At 70.6% G+C, this 26613-nt stretch overlaps 3 protein-coding genes and 2 long non-coding RNA genes across 7 annotated transcripts; 4 read left to right on the top strand and 1 right to left on the bottom strand.

Moving 5' to 3' along the window:
• Nucleotides 1–422: 422 nt before the first annotated feature.
• Nucleotides 423–1510, top strand: LOC142070252 (uncharacterized). Its single transcript, XR_012666224.1, has 2 exons — nt 423–541; nt 1132–1510. It is a non-coding gene; the product is annotated as an uncharacterized LOC142070252 (long non-coding RNA).
• Nucleotides 1511–2121: 611 nt separating this feature from the next.
• On the bottom strand, nt 2122–5319 carry LOC125629660 (uncharacterized). Its single transcript, XR_007354467.2, has 2 exons — nt 4857–5319; nt 2122–3926 (listed from the first exon to the last, which is right to left on the bottom strand). It is a non-coding gene; the product is annotated as an uncharacterized LOC125629660 (long non-coding RNA).
• Nucleotides 5320–5333: 14 nt separating this feature from the next.
• MBLAC1 (metallo-beta-lactamase domain containing 1) lies at nt 5334–11277 on the top strand. Of its 2 annotated transcripts, none has more exons than XM_048835041.2 (2): nt 5334–5718; nt 10304–11277. In XM_048835041.2, the coding sequence occupies exon 2, from the start codon at nt 10671–10673 to the stop codon at nt 11244–11246; it is 576 nt and encodes a 191-aa protein (XP_048690998.2). In that variant the 5' UTR covers nt 5334–5718; nt 10304–10670; the 3' UTR covers nt 11247–11277. The 2 variants fall into 2 exon arrangements, with proteins under 2 accessions (XP_048690998.2, XP_074979916.1); XM_075123815.1 differs by lacking the exon at nt 5334–5718 and adding an exon at nt 8124–8214.
• Nucleotides 11278–12385: 1108 nt separating this feature from the next.
• On the top strand, nt 12386–15573 carry LOC125629656 (transmembrane 4 L6 family member 5). Of its 2 annotated transcripts, XM_048835040.2 has the most exons (5): nt 12420–13084; nt 13469–13534; nt 13749–13909; nt 14719–14911; nt 15039–15187. In XM_048835040.2, the coding sequence occupies exons 1-5, from the start codon at nt 12902–12904 to the stop codon at nt 15051–15053; spliced, it is 618 nt and encodes a 205-aa protein (XP_048690997.1). In that variant the 5' UTR covers nt 12420–12901; the 3' UTR covers nt 15054–15187. The 2 variants fall into 2 exon arrangements, with proteins under 2 accessions (XP_048690996.2, XP_048690997.1); XM_048835039.2 differs by lacking the exon at nt 14719–14911 and having other exon boundaries at nt 12386–13084; nt 15039–15573.
• Nucleotides 15574–15626: 53 nt separating this feature from the next.
• On the top strand, nt 15627–25838 carry LOC125629659 (transmembrane protein 272). The gene is made up of 5 exons (XM_048835042.2): nt 15627–15935; nt 24737–24832; nt 24928–24978; nt 25079–25276; nt 25580–25838. The coding sequence occupies exons 2-5, from the start codon at nt 24754–24756 to the stop codon at nt 25795–25797; spliced, it is 546 nt and encodes a 181-aa protein (XP_048690999.2). The 5' UTR covers nt 15627–15935; nt 24737–24753; the 3' UTR covers nt 25798–25838.
• Nucleotides 25839–26613: the final 775 nt, after the last annotated feature.

Genomic DNA, 26613 nt, shown 5'->3' with positions numbered 1-26613 from the left:
CTATACGTATATCTATTACACTCATTAGCATATTTTCATAAAAGCATATGGAGTGCAGCATCACGGAGTGGGGGGTGACCAGCCCTCACAAGGCCGCTTCTCATGGGTGCATCCCAGGCTGGGGGGGGCGTCTCCCCCCACCCCCCATCTCTCTCACCCCTTGGGGCCGACAGGGTACTGACCACATTGAACGCTGCAAACAAACCGCAGCAGGCCCCAGATTGCTCCCGGTGCGGGTGAATCAGCCCTGGGCCCGGTTCTGCGGTGCGGGAGGGCGTCTCCTTCTCCTGGTGCGTCTCTGGGACACGCAGGCAACTGGTTTCCCCCCGGGGGCCGCAGGGGCCAGGGTCTCTGGGCTGTGCAGGCGGGGGGTTACTGGGCCCCTCTGACCTTCCGTCCATGGCCGGGTCCCCTCTCCTGCAGTGCGAGACGATGCTAGAGGAATTCGAGGCCGTGCTGGAGGACTGGTACTTCCACCACCAGGAGACGGCACTGGGAGCCTTCCTGTGCGAAGGGCACGTGCTGGCGGCTGGAGAGAGAGGTGTGTAAACCACCCCCCCCAGCTCTGCCGGGGCCCCTCACTCCCGACCCGCAGCCCCTGCAAGCCCAGCCCTGGGCCCCCCAGCTCTGCCGGTGCCCCTCACTCCCAACTCATAGCCCCCTGCTAGCCCAGCCTTGCCCTCCCCAGCCCTGCCGGGGCCCTTCACTCCTGCTCCGCAGCCCCCTGCTACCCCAGCCCTGGGCCCCCCAGCTCTGCCGGAGCCCCTCACTCCCGATCCATAGCCCCCTGCTAGCCCAGCCTTGCCCCCCGCAGCTCTGCCAGGCCCCTCACTCCCAACCCGCAGCCCCTGCTAGCCCAGCCCTTCCCCCCCACCAGCCCTGCCGGGGCCCTCATTCCTGACCCGCAGCCCCTGCCAGCCCAGCCCCCCAGCCCTGCCGGGACCCCTCACTCCTGCCCCACAGCCCCCTGCTAGCCCAGCCCTGGGCTCTCTGAACACACAGGCTATTTTTCTGTTCTGCCTCATCCCCTTCCCCCTGCTGTTGTGTTGGCTGCTGCCCCACCCCAGAGGCAGCTGCCTTTCCAGCCCAGGAGAGGCACCAGGCCTGTTAACTATTCTCTGCCCCCCACAGGGTGTCTGAGCGAGGTCTGGACAGGGAGGAAGGGTGACGAGGGAGCCCAGGAAGAGGAGGAGGAAGAGACGATGAAACAACCCAGCCCCCTCGCCAGGCATGCAGATCGTGACCCAGGGGAGCTCTGAGCAGGGGGGAGGGGGCGGGCGGGTTTGGCACATTCAGGGGGAGGGACTTTGACACCCCTGCTTGCCTTCTCCCCCCAGGGCCTGCAGGTCCCTGCTGGGGACTTGGGAAAGGTATGGATCTGCCTTTTCGGTGCCTTATGCACAGCGGCCTGGGGGGATGTGGAATTCCCCCCCCACACTGCCCCCGTTGTCATTCTGTCTATGTCTCTGTCTGTCCATCTCTGGTTTTTATACAGAAATCGCCGGCCACAGTGAAGTGGTTTTTTGTTGTCGTTGGCTGGTTCCCATGGGGGTCAGGAGGGCTGGGCTGGTCGGTGGGGAGCAGGAGGAGCTGGGCTGTGGGGGGCTTGGGTGGGCAGGAGGGAGATGGGCTGTAGGGGGGGCAGAAGAGGGGGTTGGGGGGAGCTGGGCTATAAGGGGGACAGGAGGGGCTTGGGGGTGTATGACCGGGGTCCTAGTGGGGAGCCAGCTGTGGTCACTCAATTAGGATAAACTGCAAAGACTGGGGCAGCCAAACCCCGTAAAGCTGGTGGATTTTTCCCATACTCCGATCTACCAAACCAGCATACAACAGCTTTCCTGAAAGTGATCCAGCCTCAGGCCCGCAGCCAGGTACCCGCGTCAAATACGGTGAAAATTTCTGTAAATCTTATTTCCTCCTATAAACGAAAATGTTCTGCCGATCCCAAAGGGTCGGGCACCTTCCCTCCCAGAAAGAACGGGGGGGGGCGTGTGGCACTTGAAAGAGACTAACACATTTGTTTGAGTGTAAGCTTGTTGCCGGCACCCAGTGCCGAGAGGCTAAACAACAGCTGGGGTTCGTTCGCTACCCGGTGTGCGTCACCCAATAATCACAACGGGGTGGAGACGCAGAAAAGTTTATTTTAAGCTGCAAAAAGGTACAGGGAGAATAAAATCTCAAATCCTGCACCCAGAGCAGGAAGTTACACAGGCTTTTATACATCCTTTCTTCAGCATACTTATCCAATAGCAAGCTGCCCTAAGTATCCATCTAGCCAGGCAATCCAGTTCCCTTGTTCTCTGTATCATTTGTTAAACTATACATAAAGCTGCTTTATTTAGCATTGTTTTTTTATATCTGCCCTGTTCGGCCTCCCTTAGTTTCAGGCAGTCTGACTCCGCAGCACATTGTTGCAGATTGTCACGGAGTCCCTGGGCGATGCTCTGGAACTGCTCCCCATGAAGCCAGTCAGGACTCTGGGGCAGTCGCCTTTCTGTGAGCAGCCTGTCTTCAGGACACGCAGCTCACACAGCTTCCACCTTCCTGGGTCTGACCTCGGAGCATTCAGCATCCTCTGCCCCTCCGTGCGCTTCCCACAGCGAGTCCGCTCAGGCGGGGCTCCTGGGGAAGCCAGAGGGTCCTGCACCCCAACTTCGCAGTCAGACGTGACTCTCAGCCAGCCAGTAAAACAGAAGGTTTATTAGACGACAGGAACATGGTCTAAAACAGAGCTTGCAGGTGCAGAGAACGGGACCCCTCAGCTGGGTCCATTTTGGGGGGCAGTGAGCCAGACAACCACGTCTGCACTTCACTCCATGTCCCAGCCAGCCCCAAACTGAAAACCCCCTCCAGCCCCTCCTCCTCTGGGCTTTGTTCCTTTCCCGGGCCAGGTGGTCACCTGATTCCTTTGTTCTCCAACCCTTCAGCTCTCACCTTGCAGGGGGGGAAGGGCCCAGGCCATTAGTTGCCAGGAAACAGGGTGTCGGCCATTCTCTGTGTCCAGACTCCTGCACACACATGCCCTCTAGGGCTCTGCAATGATCATACACCCTTACTCCACCCCCTAGATACTTAAGAACTGCCTAGGGGAAACTGAGGCACCCCCACACTATTCAGAGGAAACATTAAGAACAGTCCCACTTCGTCACACAGATCCTCAGCATAACTGCTGCGAGTGCCTCCAGGCGGGAGCGGGGGCCAAGGACACTTGGGCCTAGTGCGAGGGGGCTTCATCGACACTCGTGGTTTTCCATCCCCTCGAGCTACCTAGTGGCCATGCCCCAGGGTCCCCAACAAGCTCTCCGGGGAAGCGGGCTGTGGCTCGGGAGAGCTCACGCTTTAATCAATGTGTTGGTCCCCCCCTGCCACGCGCCCCCCTTGTTCTTTTTGCGGATTCTGACTCACACGGCTGCTGCGCTCTCACCTCCCAGGTGAATGAATAGTCCGGACCTCACCCAAGTCCTCGCAACAGCCAATTCTTACGAAACGAACTAAGCTTTATTGAAGAAGAAAAGCGAGCAGGGTTAACAGAGCAGCAAAGAGCCGTGAGCTGCCTTCAGGGCGGTGCAGGGCCACGGGGAGGCGGTGAGCTTTGCGCCGAGTTCTTTCAGAAATAGTTCCCAGGCCAATGTCCAAGGCCCCTGTTCAGGGCGTAACGGTGACCTCCGTCGTGCCAGTCGGACGTCCCCCGATGAAGCCTAAGCAGGTGTGAGATGACAGGATCAGGACCCCAGGATCTTTTCTACAATTTCGTGTCCTCCGCGACCCGCTGGGAGTTGCCCGGGGGCGGCTTTGCGGCGGGTCCCTCCCCGGTCCTTCGCGATGGGAATGAGCAGAAGGCCACGGGCGGGACGCTGCAGAGAGAGATGAACGCCGAGATAGCCCGTGCTCACGGCACACTGAAGCGATAGCCGAACACAGGGTCCCTGTCGTGCATAAAGACATAAAAACACAGACGTTCTCTCCCCGCAGATCCGCGGCGGGTTATTTATTCTGCAGGATGTTTAACCCTTTCCAGCCATGCGTCACAGGAGGGCAGGGGGGACCTGGGCTGTAAGGGGGGGCAGGAGGGGCGGGTTGGGGGGAGAAGGGGGGGTTGGGGGCAGGAGGGGGGGTTGGGGCAAGGGGGAGAAGGGGGGGCAGGAGGGAGCTGGGTTGTAAGGGGGGCAGGGGAGAGAAGGGAGGTTGGGGGCAGGAGGGGGAGAAGGGGGGGCAGGGGGCAGGAGGGAGCTGGGCTGTAAGGGGGGGCAGGAGGGGCGGGTTGGGGGGAGAAGGGGGGTTGGGGGCAGGAGGGAGCTGGGCTGTAAGGGGGGCAGGAGGGGCGGGTTGGGGGGAGAAGGGGGGTTGGGGGCAGGAGGGAGCTGGGCTGTAAGGGGGGCAGGAGGGGCGGGTTGGGGGGAGAAGGGGGGTTGGGGGCAGGATGGGGGGTTGGGGCGAGGGGGAGAAGGGGGGCAGGAGGGAGCTGGGTTGTAAGGGGGGCAGGGCGAGAAGGGGGGTTGGGGGCAGGAGGGGGGGTTGGAGCGAGGGGGAGAAGGGGGGGCAGGAGGGAGCTGGGTTGTAAGGGGGGCAGGGGAGAGAAGGGGGGTTGGGGGCAGGAGGGGCGGGTTGGGGGGAGAACGGGGGGCAGGAGGGAGCTGGGCTGTAAGGGGGGGCAGGGGGCAGGAGGGGGCTTGGGGGGTTGAGGCAGCTGTAGGTGCAGGGGGGACATAACCCCCCCTCTCCTGCCCCCCCTCCCTGGGCCCCTGTTGTGCGGGGGAGGGGTCAAGAGGGGGGATTTGAGTTTATGGGGGAGGGGCCGGGGAATTAAGCCCCGCAAAGACGTGTTGAGGTTTTTTTTTAACATTTCTGTCCCTCACCGCTCACCGTCCAGCGCCGTCTTCCCAACATGGCGGCGCCCAGCCCACAGTGCCGTAAAGACCACTTTCAATATGGCGATGCCCAGTTGCGAACTTCCGGTGAGGGGTGCCAAGATGGCGGTGCCCACAATCGGGTCGCTTCCTGTGAGTCAAACATGGCGGCTTCCAGGAGTCACTTCCGCCTGACCAGCCTCTTCCAAAATGGCGGCGCTCAGTTTCGCTTCCTTTCTGCTTCGCCCTTCCCAACATGGCGCCGCCCGGGGGCCATTTCCGGTTTTGTATACGGACGATACCATCGAGGGGTTACGAGAGGGGGTGAGGCCAGACCCATAGGAGTTGGGGGAGATCGTTCGAGGGCGGAGCGGTAATAAGGGCTGAAGCCATGTGGGGGGTGATGGGATGGGGTGCGCAGCGGGGAGGTGTAGGAGGAAGGGCCAGGGTGGCCACCAGGCCTAAGGGCGGCAGCCCTCTCTGCACCTCGTGGGAACCAAACCCGGCGAAAGAGATTTCGTTTATTTGAATATTCAAGTCCCTCGGCGCTACCCGTCCAGCGCCGTGTTTCTAACATGGCGGCGCCCATCGGCCTCACGGCCCATGGTTGCCCCATAAGAGCCACTTCCAAGATGGCGGCACCCAGGAGCTAACTTCCGGTAAAGAGCTACCAAGATGGCGGCACCTGTCGAGCCGCTTGTGCGCGGGGGGAGCTTCTGCCGCCAATATGGCGGCACCCAAGACGGGATCGATTCCGTGAGGTCATAGGGTGCTTCCGGTCATGCAATTACGGTACGGATCCCGCCTCCCAACCTGGTGGCTGCCAGGAGGTATTTCCGGTATCACGCGCCACCCCACGGACGAGACCATTGTAAGGATTAAATGGGGGGGTCTGGCGGGGGGGAGATGGGTCACTGGGGGGTGAGCGGGGCCGAGGGGTGCGGGGGGGTCTGGCTGTGGGGAGGTGGGGTCACTGGGGGGTGAGCGGGGCCGAGTGGTGCGGGGGGGTCTGGCTGTGGGGAGGTGGGTCACTGGGGGGTGAGCGGGGCAGAGGGGTGCGGGGGGGTCTGGCTGGGGGGAGGTGGGGTCACTGGGGGGTGAGCGGGGCCGAGGGGTGAGAGGGGGGTCTGGCTGGGGGGGAGATGGGGTCACTGGGGGGTGAGCGGGGCCGAGGGGTGAGAGGGGGGTCTGGCTGGGGGGGAGATGGGGTCACTGGGGGGTGAGCGGGGCCGAGGGGTGAGAGGGGGGTCTGGCTGGAGGGAGATGGGGTCACTGGGGGGTGAGCGGGGCAGAGGGGTGCGGGGGGGTCTGGCTGGAGGGAGATGGGGTCACTGGGGGGTGAGCGGGGCAGAGGGGTGCGGGGGGGTCTGGCTGGGGGGAGGTGGGTCACTGGGGGGTGAGCGGGGCCGAGGGGTGAGAGGGGGGTCTGGCTGGGGGGGAGATGGGGTCACTGGGGGGTGAGCGGGGCCGAGGGGTGAGAGGGGGGTCTGGCTGGGGGGAGATGGGGTCACTGGGGGGTGAGCGGGGCCGAGGGGTGAGAGGGGGGTCTGGCTGGGGGGGAGATGGGGTCACTGGGGGGTGAGCGGGGCCGAGGGGTGAGAGGGGGGTCTGGCTGGAGGGAGGTGGGGTCACTGGGGGGTGAGCGGGGCCGAGGGGTGAGAGGGGGGTCTGGCTGGGGGGAGATGGGGTCACTGGGGGGTGAGCGGGGCCGAGGGGTGAGAGGGGGGTCTGGCTGGGGGGAGGTGGGGTCACTGGGGGGTGAGCGGGGCCGAGGGGTGAGAGGGGGGTCTGGCTGGGGGGGAGATGGGGTCACTGGGGGGTGAGCGGGGCCGAGGGGTGAGAGGGGGGTCTGGCTGGAGGGAGGTGGGGTCACTGGGGGGTGAGCGGGGCCGAGGGGTGAGAGGGGGGTCTGGCTGGGGGGAGATGGGGTCACTGGGGGGTGAGCGGGGCCGAGGGGTGAGAGGGGGGTCTGGCTGGGGGGAGGTGGGTCACTGGGGGGTGAGCGGGGCAGAGGGGTGCGGGGGGGTCTGGCTGTGGGGAGGTGGGTCACTGGGGGGTGAGCGGGGCAGAGGGGTGCGGGGGGGTCTGGCTGGGGGGAGATGGGGTCACTGGGGGGTGAGCGGGGCCGAGGGGTGAGAGGGGGGTCTGGCTGGAGGGAGGTGGGGTCACTGGGGGGTGAGTGGGGCCGAGGGGTGAGAGGGGGGTCTGGCTGGGGGGAGGTGGGGTCACTGGGGGGTGAGCGGGGCCGAGGGGTGAGAGGGGGGTCTGGCTGGGGGGAGGTGGGGTCACTGGGGGGTGAGCGGGGCCGAGGGCTGAGAGGGGGGTCTGGCTGGGGGGGAGATGGGGTCACTGGGGGGTGAGCGGGGGCGAGGGGTGAGAGGGGGGTCTGGCTGGGGGGAGATGGGGTCACTGGGGGGTGAGCGGGGCCGAGGGGTGAGAGGGGGGTCTGGCTGGGGGGAGATGGGGTCACTGGGGGGTGAGCGGGGCCGAGGGGTGAGAGGGGGGTCTGGCTGGGGGGAGATGGGGTCACTGGGGGGTGAGCGGGGCAGAGGGCTGAGAGGGGGGTCTGGCTGGAGGGAGGTGGGGTCACTGGGGGGTGAGCGGGGCCGAGGGGTGAGAGGGGGGTCTGGCTGGGGGGGAGATGGGGTCACTGGGGGGTGAGCGGGGCCGAGGGGTGAGAGGGGGGTCTGGCTGTGGGGAGGTGGGTCACTGGGGGGTGAGCGGGGCAGAGGGGTGCGGGGGGGTCTGGCTGGGGGGAGATGGGGTCACTGGGGGGTGAGCGGGGCCGAGGGGTGAGAGGGGGGTCTGGCTGGAGGGAGGTGGGGTCACTGGGGGGTGAGTGGGGCCGAGGGGTGAGAGGGGGGTCTGGCTGGGGGGAGATGGGGTCACTGGGGGGTGAGCGGGGCCGAGGGGTGAGAGGGGGGTCTGGCTGGGGGGAGGTGGGGTCACTGGGGGGTGAGCGGGGCCGAGGGCTGAGAGGGGGGTCTGGCTGGGGGGGAGATGGGGTCACTGGGGGGTGAGCGGGGGCGAGGGGTGAGAGGGGGGTCTGGCTGGGGGGAGATGGGGTCACTGGGGGGTGAGCGGGGCCGAGGGGTGAGAGGGGGGTCTGGCTGGGGGGAGATGGGGTCACTGGGGGGTGAGCGGGGCCGAGGGGTGAGAGGGGGGTCTGGCTGGGGGGAGATGGGGTCACTGGGGGGTGAGCGGGGCCGAGGGGTGAGAGGGGGGTCTGGCTGGGGGGAGATGGGGTCACTGGGGGGTGAGCGGGGCCGAGGGGTACTGTTGTACCAATAAAATAAAAACCAGCAGGATCTTATTAAAGGGAAAAAGGCAAAAAGCCACATTTATTGTGAATACAGAAAGAATCCTGGTAAGCAGTTAGTTACAGCTATAACTTTCCATTCAGTCTCATATTCATTCACCCACACCCACCCACACACCCCACCCACACACACCCCCCCACCCACACACCCCACCCACACACACCCACCCACCACACACACCCCACCCACACACACCCCCACACCCACCCACCCACCCACACACACCGGTTCTGCAAGGTTGTTATCATAGTTACCAGCCTGCTCACGCCAAGCCACTGGCCAGGTGGCCTGGACACGAGGAGGGAGCAGGGCCTTGTCAGATGCTCGTCTGATGCTCCTGGAAGGTGGTTTGCAGAATCAGACCCCAAAGTTCTCACTTTCCAGAGTCCATTTTTATAGGCATTTCTTCCTGTGCCAGTCTGTGGGAATGGCTTCATCGTGCTGTTGCTGAATCAATCGGCAGATGGCACATTCCTGACGGCTCCAAGATGTTATCTTGTTCCTGGGTTCTCCCATTCTTGAGGCTGTTGGGTGGATTCCAGTCTGCCCTCCGGGGGTCCTCTGGTTATTTCCACTTGACGCCTTCTTCAGCCGATGGACGCTGGATTCTTAGCCTGGCACCTCCCTGATCATTCAGTTATTATCCACACCAAGCATCCATCCACATACATCCTCTAGCTCTATTTTAATCACAATTGTTAGTACAACGAAAGGGCGGGGAGTCTCTGGGTGCTGTTTCCGTTGTTACAGAGTATTGCTTTGGGTCTCTCTCTCTGTGAATTGCGTTGAGAACAGACTCTGTCTTAGAAAGTACTAACACAATTAGCAGCTTGCAAGTTTCACACCTAGAGGGAGAGAAACAGCACCAAAAACCAAGAGACCTCTTAATTAGTAATACCCTGGAATTTAAACTCTGGGAATCAAACTCATTTGTGATTTTAATACAGAACTTCTTTAATATGATCCAACAGTACGGGGGGGTCTGGCTGGGGAGAGGTGGGTCACTGGGGGGTGAGCGGGGCAGGGGTGCGGGGGGTCTGGCTGGGGGCGGTGGGTCACTGGGGGGTGAGCAGGGCAGGAGTGCGGGGGGGTCTGGCTGGGGGGAGGTGGGTCACTGGGGGGTGAGCGGGGCAGGGGTGCGGGGGGTCTGGCTGGGGGGAGGTGGGGTCACTGGGGGGTGAGCGGGGCAGAGGGGTGCGGGGGGGTCTGGCTGGGGGAGGTGGGTCACTGGGGGGTGAGCGGGGCAGGGGTGCGGGGGGGTCTGGCTGGGGGGAGGTGGGGTCACTGGGGGGTGAGCGGGGCAGGGGTGCGGGGGGGTCTGGCTGGGGGGAGGTGGGGTCACTGGGGGGTGAGCGGGGCAGGGGTGCGGGGGGTCTGGCTGGGGGCGGTGGGTCACTGGGGGGTGAGCAGGGCAGGAGTGTGGGGGGGTCTGGCTGGGGGGAGGTGGGTCACTGGGGGGTGAGCGGGGCAGGGGTGCGGGGGGTCTGGCTGGGGGAGGTGGGTCACTGGGGGGGTGAGCAGGGCAGGAGTGCAGGGGGGTCTGGCTGGGGGAGGTGGGTCACTGGGGGGGTGAGCAGGGCAGGAGTGCGGGGGGGTCTGGCTGGGGGAGGTGGGTCACTGGGGGGGTGAGCAGGGCAGGAGTGCGGGGGGGTCTGGCTGGGGGAGGTGGGTCACTGGGGGGGTGAGCAGGGCAGGAGTGCGGGGGGGTCTGGCTGGGGGAGGTGGGTCACTGGGGGGTGAGCGGGGCAGGGGTGCGGGGGGTCTGGCTGGGGGGAGGTGGGGTCACTGGGGGGTGAGCGGGGCAGAGGGGTGCGGGGGGGTCTGGCTGGGGGAGGTGGGTCACTGGGGGGTGAGCGGGGCAGGGGTGCGGGGGGTCTGGCTGGGGGAGGTGGGTCACTGGGGGGGTGAGCAGGGCAGGAGTGCGGGGGGGTCTGGCTGGGGGAGGTGGGTCACTGGGGGGGTGAGCAGGGCAGGAGTGCGGGGGGGTCTGGCTGGGGGAGGTGGGTCACTGGGGGGTGAGCGGGGCAGGGGTGCGAGGGGGTCTGGCTGGGGTGAGGCGCGGGAGTGAGGCTGGGCGGGGGTTGACTCAGGGCAGAGGGTCCTGCAGTCTCTCAGCCCCCCCATCTTTGTCTCTAGGGCACGAGGAGGCCCCAGGAGAGGGGGGCGCAGCCTGGCGAGGACTCGGGAGCCCCCAGCGACCCCTGACCTCCAGCTCGTGGGACTCTCTGAACTCCGCCCTCTGAGGACCCTGCGACCCCCAACCTCCCAGCCCCCTTGAAGGCCGACCTTGGAGGCCAGCAGCACCCCCAGCCTGGCCCCACCCCCATGAGCCTGCCGGTGCACACGGCCCCCCCTGGGGCTCTCCCTGAGGCCCACCGCCCCCTCCAGCCCCGCGAGCCCCCCGGAGGGCACGGCCCCCCTGGGGCTCTCCCTGATCCCCGGCACCCCCTACTCGGTACTGGTGCTGCAGGAGGGGTACAGCCGGGCGCTCCCGGACGGCACCATGCAGGCCGACGGCACCGTCACGCTGCTGCGGGGCCCCCGGCTCACCCTGGTAGACACGGGGGGGCCCTGGGGGCGGGAGCGGCTGCTGGGGCTGCTGGCGGCCCAGGGGGTGGCCCCGGGGGACGTGTCCCACGTGGTCTGCACCCACGGCCACTCCGACCACGCCGGCAACCTCAACCTCTTCCCCGGGGCCACGCTGCTCGTGGGCTTCGACCTGAGCCGGGGAGAGGGGCTCTACCTGCCCCATAACCTGGGGGACGGGGCCCCCTACCCCATCGACCCGGGGCACGTGGAGGTGCTGCCCACGCCCGGGCACACGGCCGCCCACACCAGCGTGCTGGTGCGGGGCACGGCCCTGGGCACGGTGCTGGTGGCCGGGGACCTGTTCGAGCGGGAGCAGGACGAGGCCGCCTGGCGGGCGCTGAGCGAGGACCCCGCCCGGCAGGAGCAGAGCCGCCGGCGGGCGCTGGCCCTGGCCGACGTGGTGATCCCCGGCCACGGGCCGCCCTTCCGGGTGCGGCGGGGGGAGGGCGGCCCCGGGGGGGGGCCAACGGGGCGTGAGACGCCCCCCTGAGCTCGAATTAAACAGAGCTTGGCGACCCCCAGCGCTGCCTCTTATTGGGGGGGCGCCTTTCGAAGGGAGAGAGATTCCTTCCGCAGGTCTTCCGGCCCCACGGTGACGACACCCCGAAACGCAGGGTGGAGACAGAGCCAAGGTACCCCCAGACTGACCCCCAGGACCTCCGCAGCGGGTGGGGCTGCCCCGCCCAGCCCCGAGCGGCGGGTGAGGCCCGGGAGCACCCCTGGGTGCTGGGGGGCTGAGCAGCAGCAGGTGCTCAGAGGGCAGCCATGGGACCCTCACGCAGGCCAGGCCCCTTTATGGTTTAATTGCCCTGTTTGTGTCACAGGCAGCTTGGCTGCCTGCCCAGCAGCCAGAGATAACGGGGAGTGAACCTCGTTACCGACAGCCCCCCGCCCCAGAGGGGGCCGCGTGTAAACAGACGCCCCGCCCCATAGGGGTCCCCGTGTAAACAGACGCCCCGCCTCGAGAGGGCCGCGTCTCGGCGGTGGGCGAGGGGTCCCCGTGTCACCAGCCGCCCCGCCCCAGAGGGTGCCGCATCTCGGTGCCGGGCGAGGGGTCCCCGTGTAAACAGACGCCCCGCCCCATAGGGGTCCCCGTGTAAACAGACGCCCCGCCCCATAGGGGTTCCCGTGTAAACAGACGCCCCGCCTCGAGAGGGCCGCGTCTCGGCGGTGGGCGAGGGGTCCCCGTGTCACCAGCCGCCCCGCCCCAGAGGGTGCCGCATCTCGGTGCCGGGCGAGGGGTCCCCGTGTAAACAGACGCCCCGCCCCATAGGGGTTCCCGTGTAAACAGATGCCCCGCCTCGAGAGGGCTGTGTCTCGGCGGCGGGCGAGGGGTCCCCGTGTCACCAGCCGCCCCGCCCCAGAGGGGTCCCCGTGTCACCAGCCGCCCCGCCCCCCCGCCGGCCCGGGGGTTCCCAGGCACTCGTGCTGACGCTCCTGATCGCGCCGATCGATGCTCTGAGGTCACTAACGGCCCTCGTGACGGTCTAGGCTCAAGGACACGGGCGGCTGGCACCGTATGGCACCACCCACGCCACCTGCGTGACAGATCCCAGCACCATGCACAGAGCGGGGCTGGGGGCTTGGAGTGGGGGCAGGGGCTGGGAGCCAGGACTCCTGGGTTCTATCCTGTGCCCTGGGGGGTAGAGCGGGGGGCTGGGCACTAGGATGCCTGGGTTCTCTCCCTCCATCAGCGGGTGGCCTTGGGAGCCTGGGGTGGGATGAGGCGATAGCTGGAACGTGGCATCCTCCCCTCCGAGCCCGCCAGCCCCATGACGTCTCCTTCGCCCTGTGGCGTCCCGGCCCCCTTGCCCCAAACCGAGCGCTGGGGCAGGGAGTTCCCGGGGCCAGCCAGTGGGGGGAAAGGGACACGAGCCAGACATGATGCTGGAGTCCTGGCGTCCCCACTCCTGAGACCCTACAACAACACCCCCCCCACCTTCCTGAGGGACCCCATGCTAACAAACACCCCTACCAGAGCAAAGCCCACCTCCCCAGCCACGCGACCCTACGCTCGCCCCAGGCTGGTGCCAGCCACCTGTGTCTGGGAGCAAACTCCAGCGGGCGCGGCGGGGGGTGGAGCTACCTGGGGTCCCCCCCCCGGTGTAAAACCCCCAGGCCACTCCAGCTCCCCCAGCGGGCGCGATGTGCACGGGGAAGTGCTCCCGGGTGGTGGGCCTGGGGCTGTTGCCCCTGGCCCTGACCTGCATCGTCTGCAACCTGCTGCTCTGCTTCCCCGACTGGGACACCCAGTACGTGCACGAGGGGGGCAAGCTGCTCACCCCCGCGGTGCTGTACCTGGGGGGCCTCGTCGGGGGCGGCATCATGGTGAGCGTGGGGCTGGGGGGGCTGGTACGAGGGGGGAGGCAGGAAGGGGAGTACGGGGGGCAGCGGGGGGGCTGGTACGAGGGGGGAGGCAGGAAGGGGAGTACGGGGGGCATCGGGGGGGCTGGTACGAGGGGGAAGGCAGGAAGGGGAGTTCGGGAGGGCTGGTACGAGGGGGGAGGCAGGAAGGGGAGTACGGGGGCATCGGGGGGGCTGGTACGAGGGTGGAAGCTGGAAGGGGAATACGGGGGCATCGGGGGGGCTGGTACGAGGGGGGAGGCAGGATGGGGAGTACGGGGGGCATCAGGGGGGCTGGTATGAGGGGGGAGGCAGGAAGGGGAGTGTAGGGGGGCTGGGTCCTGCCCCACTGACTCTGTCTCTCTCCAGATCCTGATCCCAGCGATTCACATCCAGGCGACCGGACGGCAGGGCTGCTGCGGGAACCGCTGTGGGGTGAGTGACCCTCTGTAGCCCCCCCACTGCCCCCGGAACCAATCGACCCCCAACCACCCCCCAGTCTCTCCCCACCGCTGGGAGTTGAGGCTCTCCCTCCGTCCCCAACAGGGTCTTTGCTCCCAGTCTCCTCCGAAGAGCGGGGTCCCCCCCAGCCGTAAAGGGGTCCCCCCCACATCTGATCCCCAGCACTAACGGGGTCCCCCTGCCCCAGATGTTCCTGTCCATCCTCTTCGCCCTGGTGGGGCTGGCCGGCTCTGTCTACGCCGTGAGCGTCTCTGCCCTGGGGCTGGTGTACGGGCCGCTGTGCCAGGTCCTGGAGTCCAACGGCAGCCTCGGCAAATGGGAACAGCCCTTCACGCAGGACGAGCTCAGGTGCGAGCCACGGTGGGACGGCAGGGGCTGCGGGTCGGGGGCAACCGGCCGAGCCGGGGGGTTGCGGGTCACGGTCAGGGGGCACTGGCAGACCCAGAGCCAGGAGGTGGCAGGTTGGGGGGTGCGGGTGGAGCGGCAGGGAGGGGTCGAGGGGCTCCGGCAGGGCCGGGGTCGAGGGGCTCCGGCAGGGCCGGGGGGCTGGCGGCTCGGGGTCGAGGGCTCCGGCAGGGCCGGGGGGCTGGCGGCTCGGGGTCGAGGGGCAGGGCAGGGCCAGGGTCGAGGGGCTCCGGCAGGGCCGGGGGGGCGGCGGCTCGGGGTCGAGGGGCTCCGGGAGGGCCGGGGGGCTGGCGGCTCGGGGTCGAGGGGCTCCGGGAGGGCCGGGGGGCTGGCGGCTCGGGGTCGAGGGGCAGGGCAGGGCCGGGGTTGAGGGGCTCCGGCAGGGCCGGGGGGCGGCGGCTCGGGGTCGAGGGGCTCCGGCAGGGCCGGGGGGCTGGCGGCTCGGGGTCGAGGGCTCCGGCAGGGCCGGGGGGCTGGCGGCTCGGGGTCGAGGGGCTCCGGGAGGGCCGGGGGGCTGGCGGCTCGGGGTCGAGGGGCTCCGGCAGGGCCAGGGTCGAGGGGCTCCGGCAGGGCCGGGGGGCTGGCGGCTCGGGGTCGAGGGGCAGGGCAGGGCCGGGGTTGAGGGGCTCCGGCAGGGCCGGGGGGCGGCGGCTCGGGGTCGAGGGGCTCCGGCAGGGCCGGGGGGCTGGCAGCTCGGGGTCGAGGGGCACCAGGCCGGGTGGCACCTGGCCAGCCCCTCCCTGTCCGTGCAGCGAGCAGAGCTACCTGTTCAACACCTCGACGTGGGACACGTGTGCGAAGCCGCCCGGCGTGGTCCGGTTCAACGTGATCCTCTTCGCCCTGGTGCTGGCCGCCTCGCTGCTCGAGCTGCTCCTCTGCGGGGTCCAGGTGCTGAACGGCCTCTTCGGCTGCCTCTGTGGGACCTGCAGCAAGAAACGGGCCGAGGTGAGAGCCCCCCGCAGCCGGGCCAGCCCCGCGCCCCGCCCCAGAGCCAGCCGCGCCGGGGCGAGGGGGCAGGGGCTCCGTAGGGACCCACTGGGGAGATTTCACCCCCTTTGTTCCCTGTTTCCAGCACACCCAGTCCTGAGCCGAAGAGCCGCCAGCGCGTCCTGAGGACCCGCGTCACGACCGCCCACCCCCACCGGAATCCCCACACCGCCCGTCTCGACCAGGACCAGGAACCCCGGCGTCCGGGACCAGCTCTGCCCCCCCGCCCCGCAGACGCAGAGATCACAGACAGCGTCGCCCCGACAGTCTGTCCCGCCGGCTGCACCCCCCCTGCCCCTGTGTGTCACCAGCCACCCCCAATAAACCCGAGGGCCCGTGGGGAGCGCGGAGCGGGGACCTGCGGCCTCTGGTCTGGACAAACCTCGGCCTGCCTCATTGTCTGGGATGGTCAACAGGGAATCAGAGACTGGGGGTGGGGGGCTCCCCAAACGCACCCGCGCCAGGACACTGCCTGCTGTTCTACCCCCCGCAAGGTCTGCGGTGCCCCTTCCTCCCGACCCACAGCCCCCTGCTAGCCCAGCCCTGCCCCCCCAGCCCTGTCGGCGCCCCTCGCTCCCGACCCACAGCCCCCTGCTAGCCCAGCCCTGCCCCCCCCAGCCCTGCCCGTGCCCCTCGCTCCCGACCCACAGCCCCCTGCCCCTGCAGCCCTGCCCCTGCAGCCCTGCCCGTGCCCCTCACTCCCGACCCTCAGCCCCCTGCTAGCCCAGCCCTGCCCCCCCAGCCCTGCCGGTTCCCCTCAGTCCCGACCACAGCCCCTGCTAGCCCAGCCCTGCCCCCCCAGCTCTGCTGGTGCCCTCAGCCCCTCCTGTGATATGGGGCAGGAAGTCAAGTTGTGATCAGCTGTTCACTGCTGTGGTTTGGCCACTGGCTCACTCTGCAGGGACTGAGTGGAAACGTCCTCAGTCCGTTTCTCTCCCTGGAGCCCACCGGGGTCACAGCTGCCAGAGGTCCCCCCCAGAGGGTAGGTGAACAGTCCTCAGGCCAGCCCTCAGCATGAGGAGGGCTCAGTCTATGGGGACTCCTGGGCCGTCAGACTCTGTGCCGGGGCTGATGGTGGGCGTGGGGTGGTTTCGTGCTGGGGGCCGGGAGCGATGAGCTGGGCTGAGATCGGACAGACTTGTTCTGCACATGCACTGTGGAGGGACTTTCCATCTTGGGGCCAGAACACAGCCAGTGCCCCATGCCCTGAGCCAGCCAGTCCTGAACCTGGGGGTGGATGGGAGCCAGTACCCCATAGAGGGGATAGGCCCCATGCCCCATTCCCCACCCCCAAAGCCAGCCAATCCCTGCCCGGGGGTCAGCTGGGAGCCAACACCCCCTAGAGGGGATAGCGGCCGTGCCCCATTCCCCACCCCCTGAGCCAGCCAGTACCTGCCCTGATGGGGGAGGGGGATGCTAGAGGGGATAGGCCCTGCCCTCCAACCCCCTGACTTCAGCTTCCTGTAATAACAGCCACTATTTTATCTGCCCAGCTCAGCAGAAAATAGCAGCAGGAAGTTCCCAAGATACAGCTTAGATTGTGACATGAACCATCCAGCACCCTGCTCTAACCACCCAGCCCCACTCCCCTCCCAGAGCTGGGGAAAGAACCCAGGAGTCCTGGCACCTAGCCCCCCCAGCCCCCATTCCCTTCGCAGAGCTGGGGAGAGAACCCAGGAGTCCTGGCGCCTAGCCCCCCCTGCTCTAACCCCCCAGCCCCCACTCCCCTCGCAGAGCTGGGGAGAGAACCCAGGAGTCCTGGCGCCTAGCCCCCCCTGCTCTAACCCCCAGCCCCCACTCCCCTCCCAGAGCCGGGGAGAGAACCCAGGAGTCCTGCCACCTAGCCCCCTAGCCCCCACTCCTTTCCTAGAGCTGGGGAAAGAACCCAGGAGTCCTGGCACCTAGCCCCCCCAGCCCCCATTCCCTTCGCAGAGCTGGGGAGAGAACCCAGGAGTCCTGGCGCCTAGCCCCCCCCTGCTCTAACCCCCCAGCCCCCCACTCCCCTCCCAGAGCCGGGGAGAGAACCCAGGAGTCCTGGCACCTAGCCCCCCCAGCCCCCATTCCCTTCGCAGAGCTGGGGAGAGAACCCAGGAGTCCTGGCGCCTAGCCCCCCCTGCTCTAACCCCCCAGCCCCCACTCCCCTCCCAGAGCCGGGGAGAGAACCCAGGAGTCCTGGCACCTAGCCCCCCAGCCCCCACTCCCTTCCCAGAGCTGGGGAGAGAACCCAGGAGTTCTAGCTTTCCTTGTTCTAACCCACTGATCCTAATGGCCTCACAGAGCCAGGAAAAGAACCCAGGAGTCCTGATTCCTGGTCCAGCTTCCCTCCCATAAAACCAATTTGAAACGATGCCCCGCCCTGAACTGTTTCAGCTGCGCTTAGGGTGGGGCACACCTGGACCCCAGCCCCATAGACTCACACCCCCACCCTCCACCCTGGGAAATGTCCTTATAAGGAGTGGGAGAGGGGCCCTGCCTACCTTACATGGGGGTGGGGGGGCTATAAAAGGTCAGGCCCCAGGAAGGGGGCTGTAAGACAGAAGGTAGGAATTGCCAGGGTGAGATTCCTAACTCTTGGATGGGCTAATAGGGGTCGGGCGTGAGGGGCACCGGCAGGGCTCGGGGAACCCAGGGCTGGGCTGGCGGGGGGCTGTGGGTCGGGCGTGACGGGCACCAGCAGGGCTGGGCTGAACCCAGGGCTGGGCTGGGTTGTGGGTCGGGAGTGAGGGGCACCGGCAGGGCTGGGGGAACCCAGGGCTGGGCTGTCGGGGGGCTGTGGGTCGGGAGTGAGGGGGCACCGGCAGGGCTGGGGGGAGCCCAGGGCTGGGCTGGCGGGGGGCTGTGGGTCAGGCGTGAGGGGCACCAGCAGGGCTGGGCTGAACCCAGGGCTGGGCTGGGTTGTGGGTCGGGAGTGAGGGGCACCGGCAGGGCTGGGGGAACCCAGGGCTGGGCTGTCGGGGGGCTGTGGGTCGGGAGTGAGGGGCACCGGCAGGGCTGGGGGGAGCCCAGGGCTGGGCTGTCGGGGGCTGTGGGTCGGGCGTGAGGGGCACCGGCAGGGCTGGGGGGAGCCCAGAGCTGGGCTGTTGGGGGGCTGTGGGTCGGGTGTGAGGGGCACCGGCAGGGCGGAGCTGTGGGTCGGGTGTGAGGGGCACCGGCAGGGCTCGGCTGTCGGGGGGCTGTGGGTCAGGTGTGAGGGGCACCGGCAGGGCTGGGGGGAGCCCAGGGCTGGGCTGGGCTGTGGGTCGGGCGTGAGGGGCACCGGCAGGGCTGGGGGGAGCCCAGGGCTGGGCTGGGCTGGCGGGGGGCTGTGGGTCGGGTGTGAGGGGCACCGGCAGGGCTGGGGGGAGCCCAGGGCTGGGCTGGGCTGTCGGGGGGCTGTGGGTCGGGTGTGAGGGGCACCGGCAGGGCTGGGGGGAGCCCAGGGCTGGGCTGGGCTGGCGGGGGGCTGTGGGTCGGGCGTGAGGGGCACTGGCAGGGCTGGGGGGAGCCCAGGGCTGGGCTAGCGGGGGGCTGTGGGTCAGGTGTGAGGGGCACCGGCAGGGCTGGGGGGAACCCAGGGCTGGGCTGGGTTGTGGGTCGGGCGTGAGGGGCACCGGCAGGTCTGGGGGGAGCCCAGGGCTGGGCTGGGTTGTGGGTCGGGAGTGAGGGGCACGGGCAGGGCTGGGGGGAGCCCAGGGCTGGGCTGTCGGGGGGCTGTGGGTCGGGCGTGCGGGGCACCGGCAGGGCTGGGGGGAGCCCAGGGCTGGGCTGGGCTGTGGGTCGGGCGTGCGGGGCAAATAGATATACGTATAGGGGGGAGCCCAGGGCTGGGCTGGGTTGTGGGTCGGGAGTGAGGGGCACGGGCAGGGCTGGGGGGAGCCCAGGGCTGGGCTGTCGGGGGGCTGTGGGTCGGGGCGTGCGGGGCACCGGCAGGGCTGGGGGGAGCCCAGGGCTGGGCTGTCGGGGGGCTGTGGGTCGGGTGTGAGGGGCACCGGCAGGGCTGGGGGGAACCCAGGGCTGGGCTGGGTTGTGGGTCGGGCGTGAGGGGCACCGGCAGGGCTGGGGGGAGCCCAGGGCTGGGCTGGGCTGGCGGGGGGCTGTGGGTCGGGCGTGAGGGGCACTGGCAGGGCTGGGGGGAGCCCAGGGCTGGCCTAGCGGGGGGCTGTGGGTCAGGTGTGAGGGGCACCGGCAGGGCTGGGGGGAACCCAGGGCTGGGATGGGTTGTGGGTCGGGCGTGAGGGGCACCGCAGGGCTGGGGGGAGCCCAGGGCTGGGCTGGGCTGGCGGGGGGCTGTGGGTCGGGAGTGAGGGACACGGGCAGGGCTGGGGGGAGCCAGGGCTGGGCTGTCAGGGGGCTGTGGGTCGGGCGTGGGGGGCACCGGCAGGGCTGGGGAAAGCCCAGGGCTGGGCTGGGCTGTGGGTTGGGCGTGAGGGGCACCGGCAGGGCTGGGGGGAGCCCAGGGCTGGGCTGGGCTGGCGGGGGGCCGTGGGTCGGGCGTGAGGGGCACTGGCAGGGCCGGGGGGAGCCCAGGGCTGGGCTGGGCTGGCGGGGGGCTGTGGGTCAGGTGTGAGGGGCACCGGCAGGGCTGGGGGGGAACCCAGGGCTGGGCTGGGCTGTGGGTTGGGCGTGAGGGGCACCGGCAGGGCTGGGGGGAGCCCAGGGCTGGGCTGGGCTGTGGGTTGGGCGTGAGGGGCACCGGCAGGGCTGGGGGGAGCCCTGGGCTGGGCTGGCGGGGGGGCTGTGGGTCGGGCGTGAGGGGCACCGGCAGGGCTGGGGGGAGCCCAGGGCTGGGCTGGGCTGTTGGGGGGGCTGTGGGTCGGGTGTGAGGGGCACCGGCAGGGCTGGGCTGGGCTGGCGGGGGGCTGTGGGTCGGGCGTGAGGGGCACTGGCAGGGCTGGGGGGAACCCAGGGCTGGGCTGGGTTGTGGGTCGGGCGTGAGGGGCACCGGCAGGGCTGGGGGGAGCCCAGGGCTGGGCTGGGCTGTCGGGGGGGCTGTGGGTCGGGAGTGAGGGGCACGGGCAGGGCTGGGGGGAGCCCAGGGCTGGGCTGTCGGGGGGCTGTGGGTCGGGCGTGAGGGGCACCGGCAGGGCTGGGGGGAGCCCAGGGCTGGGCTGGGCTGTGGGTCGGGCGTGCGGGGCACCGGCAGGGCTGGGGGGAGCCCAGGGCTGGGCTGGCGGGGGGCCGTGGGTCGGGCGTGAGGGGCACTGGCAGGGCCGGGGGGAGCCCAGGGCTGGGCTGGGCTGGCGGGGGGGCTGTGGGTCGGGCGTGAGGGGCACTGGCAGGGCTGGGGGAACCCAGGGCTGGGTGGGGCTGTGGGTCGGGCGTGAGGGGCACCGGCAGGGCTGGGGGGAGCCCTGGGCTGGGCTGTGGGTTGGGCGTGAGGGGCACCGGCAGGGCTGGGGGGAGCCCAGGGCTGGGCTGGGCTGGGCTGTGGGTCGGGCGTGAGGGGCACTGGCAGGGCCGGGGGGAGCCCAGGGCTGGGCTGGGCTGGCGGGGGGGCTGTGGGTCGGGCGTGAGGGGCACTGGCAGGGCTGGGGGAACCCAGGGCTGGGCGGGGCTGTGGGTCGGGCGTGAGGGGCACCGGCAGGGCTGGGGGGAGCCCTGGGCTGGGCTGTGGGTCGGGCCGTGAGGGGCACCGGCAGGGCTGGGGGGAGCCCAGGGCTGGGCTGTCGGGGGGCTGTGGGTCGGGCGTGAGGGGCACCGGCGGGGCTGGGGGGAGCCCAGGGCTGGGCTGTCGGGGGGCTGTGGGTCGGGCGTGAGGGGCACCGGCAGGGCTGGGGGGAGCCCAGGGCTGGGCTGGGCTGTGGGTCGGGCGTGAGGGGCACTGGGAGGGCTGGGGGGAACCCAGGGCTGGGCTGGGTTGTGGGTCGGCCGTGAGGGGCACCGGCAGGGCTGGGGGGAGCCCAGGGCTGGGCGGGGCTGTGGGTCGGGCGTGGGGGGCACCGGCAGGGCTGGGGGGAGCCCAGGGCTGGGCGGGGCTGTGGGTCGGGCGTGGGGGGCACCGGCAGGGCTGGGGGGAGCCCAGGGCTGGGCGGGGCTGTGGGTCGGGCGTGAGGGGCACCGGCAGGGCTGGGGGGAGCCCAGGGCTGGGCTGGCGGGGGGCTGTGGGTCAGGTGTGAGGGGCACCGGCAGGGCTGGGGGGAACCCAGGGCTGGGCTGGGTTGTGGGTCGGGCGTGCGGGGCACGGGCAGGGCTGGGGGGAGCCCAGGGCTGGGGGGAGCCCAGGGCTGGGCTGGGCTGTGGGTCGGGCGTGCGGGGCACGGGCAGGGCTGGGGGGAGCCCAGGGCTGGGCTGGGCTGTGGGTCGGGCGTGCGGGGCACCGGCAGGGCTGGGGGGAGCCCAGGGCTGGGCTGGGCTGGCGGGGGGCCGTGGGTCGGGCGTGAGGGGCACCGGCAGGGCCGGGGGGAGCCCAGGGCTGGGCTGGGCTGGCAGGGGGGCTGTGGGTCGGGCGTGAGGGGCACCGGCAGGGCTGGGGGAACCCAGGGCTGGGCTGGGCTGTGGGTCGGGCGTGAGGGGCACCGGCAGGGCTGGGGGGAGCCCAGGGCTGGGCTGGGCTGGCGGGGGGCTGTGGGTCGGGAGTGAGGGACACGGGCAGGGCTGGGGGGAGCCCAGGGCTGGGCTGTCAGGGGGCTGTGGGTCGGGCGTGCGGGGCACCGGCAGGGCTGGGGAAAGCCTAGGGCTGGGCTGGGCTGGGCTGTGGGTCGGGCGTGCGGGGCACCGGCAGGGCTGGGGAGAGCCCAGGGCTGGGCTGGGCTGTGGGTTGGGCGTGAGGGGCACCGGCAGGGCTGGGGGGAGCCCAGGGCTGGGCTGGGCTGGCGGGGGGCCGTGGGTCGGGCGTGAGGGGCACTGGCAGGGCCGGGGGGAGCCCAGGGCTGGGCTGGGCTGGCGGGGGGCTGTGGGTCAGGTGTGAGGGGCACCGGCAGGGCTGGGGGGAACCCAGGGCTGGGCTGGGTTGTGGGTCGGGCGTGAGGGGCACCGGCAGGGCTGGGGGGAGCCCAGGGCTGGGCTGGGCTGTGGGTTGGGCGTGAGGGGCACCGGCAGGGCTGGGGGGAGCCCTGGGCTGGGCTGGCGGGGGGGCTGTGGGTCGGGCGTGAGGGGCACTGGCAGGGCTGGGGGGAGCCCAGGGCTGGGCTGTCGGGGGGCTGTGGGTCGGGTGTGAGGGGCACCGGCAGGGCTGGGGGGAGCCCAGGGCTGGGCTGGGCTGTTGGGGGGGCTGTGGGTCGGGTGTGAGGGGCACCGGCAGGGCTGGGCTGGGCTGGCGGGGGGCTGTGGGTCGGGCGTGAGGGGCACTGGCAGGGCTGGGGGGAACCCAGGGCTGGGCTGGGTTGTGGGTCGGGCGTGAGGGGCACCGGCAGGGCTGGGGGGAGCCCAGGGCTGGGCTGGGCTGTCGGGGGGCTGTGGGTCGGGAGTGAGGGGCACGGGCAGGGCTGGGGGGAGCCCAGGGCTGGGCTGTCGGGGGGCTGTGGGTCGGGCGTGAGGGGCACCGGCAGGGCTGGGGGGAGCCCAGGGCTGGGCTGGGCTGTGGGTCGGGCGTGCGGGGCACCGGCAGGGCTGGGGGGAGCCCAGGGCTGGGCTGGGCTGGCGGGGGGCTGTGGGTCGGGCGTGAGGGGCACTGGCAGGGCCGGGGGGAGCCCAGGGCTGGGCTGGGCTGGCGGGGGGGCTGTGGGTCGGGCGTGAGGGGCACTGGCAGGGCTGGGGGAACCCAGGGCTGGGTGGGGCTGTGGGTCGGGCGTGAGGGGCACCGGCAGGGCTGGGGGGAGCCCTGGGCTGGGCTGTGGGTTGGGCGTGAGGGGCACCGGCAGGGCTGGGGGGAGCCCAGGGCTGGGCTGGGCTGGGCTGTGGGTCGGGCGTGAGGGGCACTGGCAGGGCCGGGGGGAGCCCAGGGCTGGGCTGGGCTGGCGGGGGGGCTGTGGGTCGGGCGTGAGGGGCACTGGCAGGGCTGGGGGAACCCAGGGCTGGGCGGGGCTGTGGGTCGGGCGTGAGGGGCACCGGCAGGGCTGGGGGGAGCCCTGGGCTGGGCTGTGGGTCGGGCGTGAGGGGCACCGGCAGGGCTGGGGGGAGCCCAGGGCTGGGCTGTCGGGGGGCTGTGGGTCGGGCGTGAGGGGCACCGGCGGGGCTGGGGGGAGCCCAGGGCTGGGCTGTCGGGGGGCTGTGGGTCGGGCGTGAGGGGCACCGGCAGGGCTGGGGGGAGCCCAGGGCTGGGCTGGGCTGTGGGTCGGGCGTGAGGGGCACTGGGAGGGCTGGGGGGAACCCAGGGCTGGGCTGGGTTGTGGGTCGGCCGTGAGGGGCACCGGCAGGGCTGGGGGGAGCCCAGGGCTGGGCGGGGCTGTGGGTCGGGCGTGGGGGGCACCGGCAGGGCTGGGGGGAGCCCAGGGCTGGGCGGGGCTGTGGGTCGGGCGTGAGGGGCACCGGCAGGGCTGGGGGGAGCCCAGGGCTGGGCTGGCGGGGGGCTGTGGGTCAGGTGTGAGGGGCACCGGCAGGGCTGGGGGGAACCCAGGGCTGGGCTGGGTTGTGGGTCGGGCGTGCGGGGCACGGGCAGGGCTGGGGGGAGCCCAGGGCTGGGCTGGGCTGTGGGTCGGGCGTGCGGGGCACGGGCAGGGCTGGGGGGAGCCCAGGGCTGGGCTGGGCTGTGGGTCGGGCGTGCGGGGCACCGGCAGGGCTGGGGGGAGCCCAGGGCTGGGCTGGGCTGGCGGGGGGCTGTGGGTCGGGCGTGAGGGGCACCGGCAGGGCCGGGGGGAGCCCAGGGCTGGGCTGGGCTGGCAGGGGGGCTGTGGGTCGGGCGTGAGGGGCACCGGCAGGGCTGGGGGAACCCAGGGCTGGGCTGGGCTGTGGGTTGGGCGTGAGGGGCACCGGCAGGGCTGGGGGGAGCCCTGGGCTGGGCTGGCGGGGGGCTGTGGGTCAGGTGTGAGGGGCACCGGCAGGGCTGGGGGGAACCCAGGGCTGGGCTGGCGGGGGGCTGTGGGTCAGGTGTGAGGGGCACCGGCAGGGCTGGGGGGAACCCAGGGCTGGGCTGGGTTGTGGGTCGGGCGTGAGGGGCACCGGCAGGGCTGGGGGGAGCCCAGGGCTGGGCTGGGCTGTGGGTCGGGCGTGAGGGGCACCGGCAGGGCTGGGGGGAGCCCAGGGCTGGGCTGTCGGGGGGCTGTGGGTCGGGCGTGAGGGGCACCGGCGGGGCTGGGGGGAGCCCAGGGCTGGGCTGTCGGGGGGCTGTGGGTCGGGCGTGAGGGGCACCGGCGGGGCTGGGGGGAGCCCAGGGCTGGGCTGTCGGGGGGCTGTGGGTCGGGCGTGAGGGGCACCGGCAGGGCTGGGGGGAGCCCAGGGCTGGGCTGGCGGGGGGCTGTGGGTCAGGTGTGAGGGGCACCGGCAGGGCTGGGGGGAACCCAGGGCTGGGCTGGGTTGTGGGTCGGGCGTGAGGGGCACCGGCAGGGCTGGGGGGAGCCCAGGGCTGGGCGGGGCTGTGGGTCGGGCGTGAGGGGCACCGGCAGGGCTGGGGGAACCCAGGGCTGGGCGGGGCTGTGGGTCGGGCGTGGGGGGCACCGGCAGGGCTGGGGGGAGCCCAGGGCTGGGCGGGGCTGTGGGTCGGGCGTGAGGGGCACCGGCAGGGCTGGGGGGAACCCAGGGCTGGGCTGGCGGGGGGCTGTGGGTCAGGTGTGAGGGGCACCGGCAGGGCTGGGGGGAACCCAGGGCTGGGCTGGGTTGTGGGTCGGGCGTGAGGGGCACCGGCAGGGCTGGGGGGAGCCCAGGGCTGGGCGGGGCTGTGGGTCGGGCGTGGGGGGGCACCGGCAGCTTTAACCCTCTCCATGCCCCCAGCTCCGGGCCCCTGAGACATGGCGGAGGATGCAGATGGCCACAGGGCCCCCCTGCTGCCAGGCACGGAGGAGTCCCCTGGGCACCCTGTGCTGAACTGTAAGTGCCGGGCCCCTCGGGCCGCCGGGCCCCTCGGGCCCTCTGACCCCCGCCGTCCTCCTCGCCTGCCCCTAACCCGGCTCTCTCTCTTCCAGTCCTGGGGAAGGCAGCGGCCTCGGTGCTGCCAATCGCCAGCCTTGTCGTCGGTGAGTGTCCGCCCCGCTCCCCCCGGGGCTGAGCCCACCCCGTGTGGGTGCCCCCTGGGCAGGGGCTGCCCCGGGCACTGACCCCCTCTCCCCACGGCAGGAGCCTTGTACCTGGGCCAGTGCCCGCACCAGCCCCTGCTGCCCTGCTACCTGCTGGTGGGGGGCAGCGCCGCCCTGCTCTTCCTGCTGCTGACCTGCCTGCCCTGCGGGGACGGGACGGACCCGCCCCAGCTGAGCCCCGGCACCCGCGGCTGGAGGGCGGCTTTCCTGCTCTTCCTCTTCGCGTGGTTCATCGCCGGTGAGCGCCCCCCTCCCCGACGCCCCGGTCACCCCGCTATCCCCGCACCTCTGCTTCACCCCAGGGAGGGGCTGAGCCCCGCCTGGCTCCCACTGCCCCCCTTCCCTGAGGACTGACTCTGGGGCACTGCCTGCCTTGGGGCAGGGGAGGGGGGGGGTTAGCGGGGGGGGTCCCTGGAGTCTGTGCCTCCTCTGGGTGGGTCCTCTCCCCCCTTAGCGAGACTCCCCTCGGCTGCGTTTGGGCCCCCTCCCCAGCCAGCCTTGACCTCTGACCTCCAGTCTCTTTTCTCCCCCCTCCTGCCAGGTAACGTCTGGGTCTACTCCATCTACCCCCCGGAGTACAAGGACCCCAAGAATCCGGATTTCTGCTCCCGCCCCCTCTACCTCTTCGCCTTCTGGGTCACCACGCTGGTGTACGTGGGGCTGGGGGTCGCGTTGCTGTCTGCCCTCGGCATCCTGGGCTGCCTGGTGCTGCTGCGGGCACGGCTGCCCTGGCTCCAGCGGGGAGACGCGTATCCCTAGCCGGGGGGGAGACAAGGGGGTAAATAAAGGCCTGAAACACAGCTGGCAAATGGAGTCCTCCTTGTCTCCGGGGCAGCTCCTGGGGTGGCTACCCCTAAGCCAGACTCCCCGATCCCCCAGCCCTCCAAGCCGGGCTCCCCGTGGCCTGAGCCAGACCCCTGCTTGGGGGTCCTCCTGGCCCCCCCACCCTGTGATGCAGGGCAGTGGGGTCCAGGTCGGGCTGCCCCGCTGTGGCCTGAAGGGGGGGCAGCCAGTCCCTGCTGTGGAAGAGGAGGTGAGGGCTGGGGGGGCCCTAAGGGGGGGGGAGAGGAGCTGAGCTGGCAGCTGTCATGCTGTAGCCAGGCTCCCATCAGCAGCTGAGGCGGCTGCCCGTGGGAGGGGGGCCTTTGAGCCCCTGGGGCAGGTGTCGTCCGTGCCCCCCTCAGCGAGACTCCCCATGAGCCCCTGGGGCAGGTGTCGCACCCCCCTCCCCCCTCAGCGAGACTCCCATGAGCCCCTAGGGCAGGTGTCGCACTCCCTGACCCCTTAGCGAGACTCCCATGAGCCCCTGGGGCAGGTATCACACTCCCTGACCCCTTAGCGAGACTCCCATGAGCCCCTGGGGCAGGTGTTCTCCCCCCCCCCCCCTTAGCGAGACTCCCATGAGCCCCTGGGGCAGCTGTCATGCACCCCTCAACGAGACTCCCATGAGCCCCTGGGGCAGGTGTCACCCCCTTAGTGAGACTCCTGCTGCTGGCACCCAGTGCCGAGAGGCTAAACAACAGCTGGGGTTGGTTTGCTACCTGGTGTGCGTCACCCAATAATCACAACGGGGTG

Source organism: Caretta caretta, chromosome 28, assembly GCF_965140235.1.
Source record: "Caretta caretta isolate rCarCar2 chromosome 28, rCarCar1.hap1, whole genome shotgun sequence".
Lineage (NCBI taxonomy): Eukaryota > Metazoa > Chordata > Testudines > Cheloniidae > Caretta > Caretta caretta.
This window is presented reverse-complemented; position numbering and strand designations above follow the sequence as displayed.

Excerpts from the sequence above, each read along its gene's own strand:
- LOC125629659 (XM_048835042.2), top strand. The coding sequence starts at position 24,754 with ATGGCGGAGGATGCAGATGGCCACAGGGCCCCCCTGCTGCCAGGCACG. Across the intron at positions 24,979-25,078 it reads AATCGCCAGCCTTGTCGTCG|GAGCCTTGTACCTGGGCCAG; the intron begins GTGAGTGTCCGC and ends TCCCCACGGCAG. Across the intron at positions 25,277-25,579 it reads CTTCGCGTGGTTCATCGCCG|GTAACGTCTGGGTCTACTCC; the intron begins GTGAGCGCCCCC and ends CCCTCCTGCCAG.
- MBLAC1 (XM_048835041.2), top strand. The coding sequence starts at position 10,671 with ATGCAGGCCGACGGCACCGTCACGCTGCTGCGGGGCCCCCGGCTCACC.
- LOC125629656 (XM_048835039.2), top strand. The coding sequence starts at position 12,902 with ATGTGCACGGGGAAGTGCTCCCGGGTGGTGGGCCTGGGGCTGTTGCCC. Across the intron at positions 13,535-13,748 it reads GCTGCGGGAACCGCTGTGGG|ATGTTCCTGTCCATCCTCTT; the intron begins GTGAGTGACCCT and ends CCCCTGCCCCAG. Across the intron at positions 13,910-15,038 it reads TTCACGCAGGACGAGCTCAG|CACACCCAGTCCTGAGCCGA; the intron begins GTGCGAGCCACG and ends CCCTGTTTCCAG.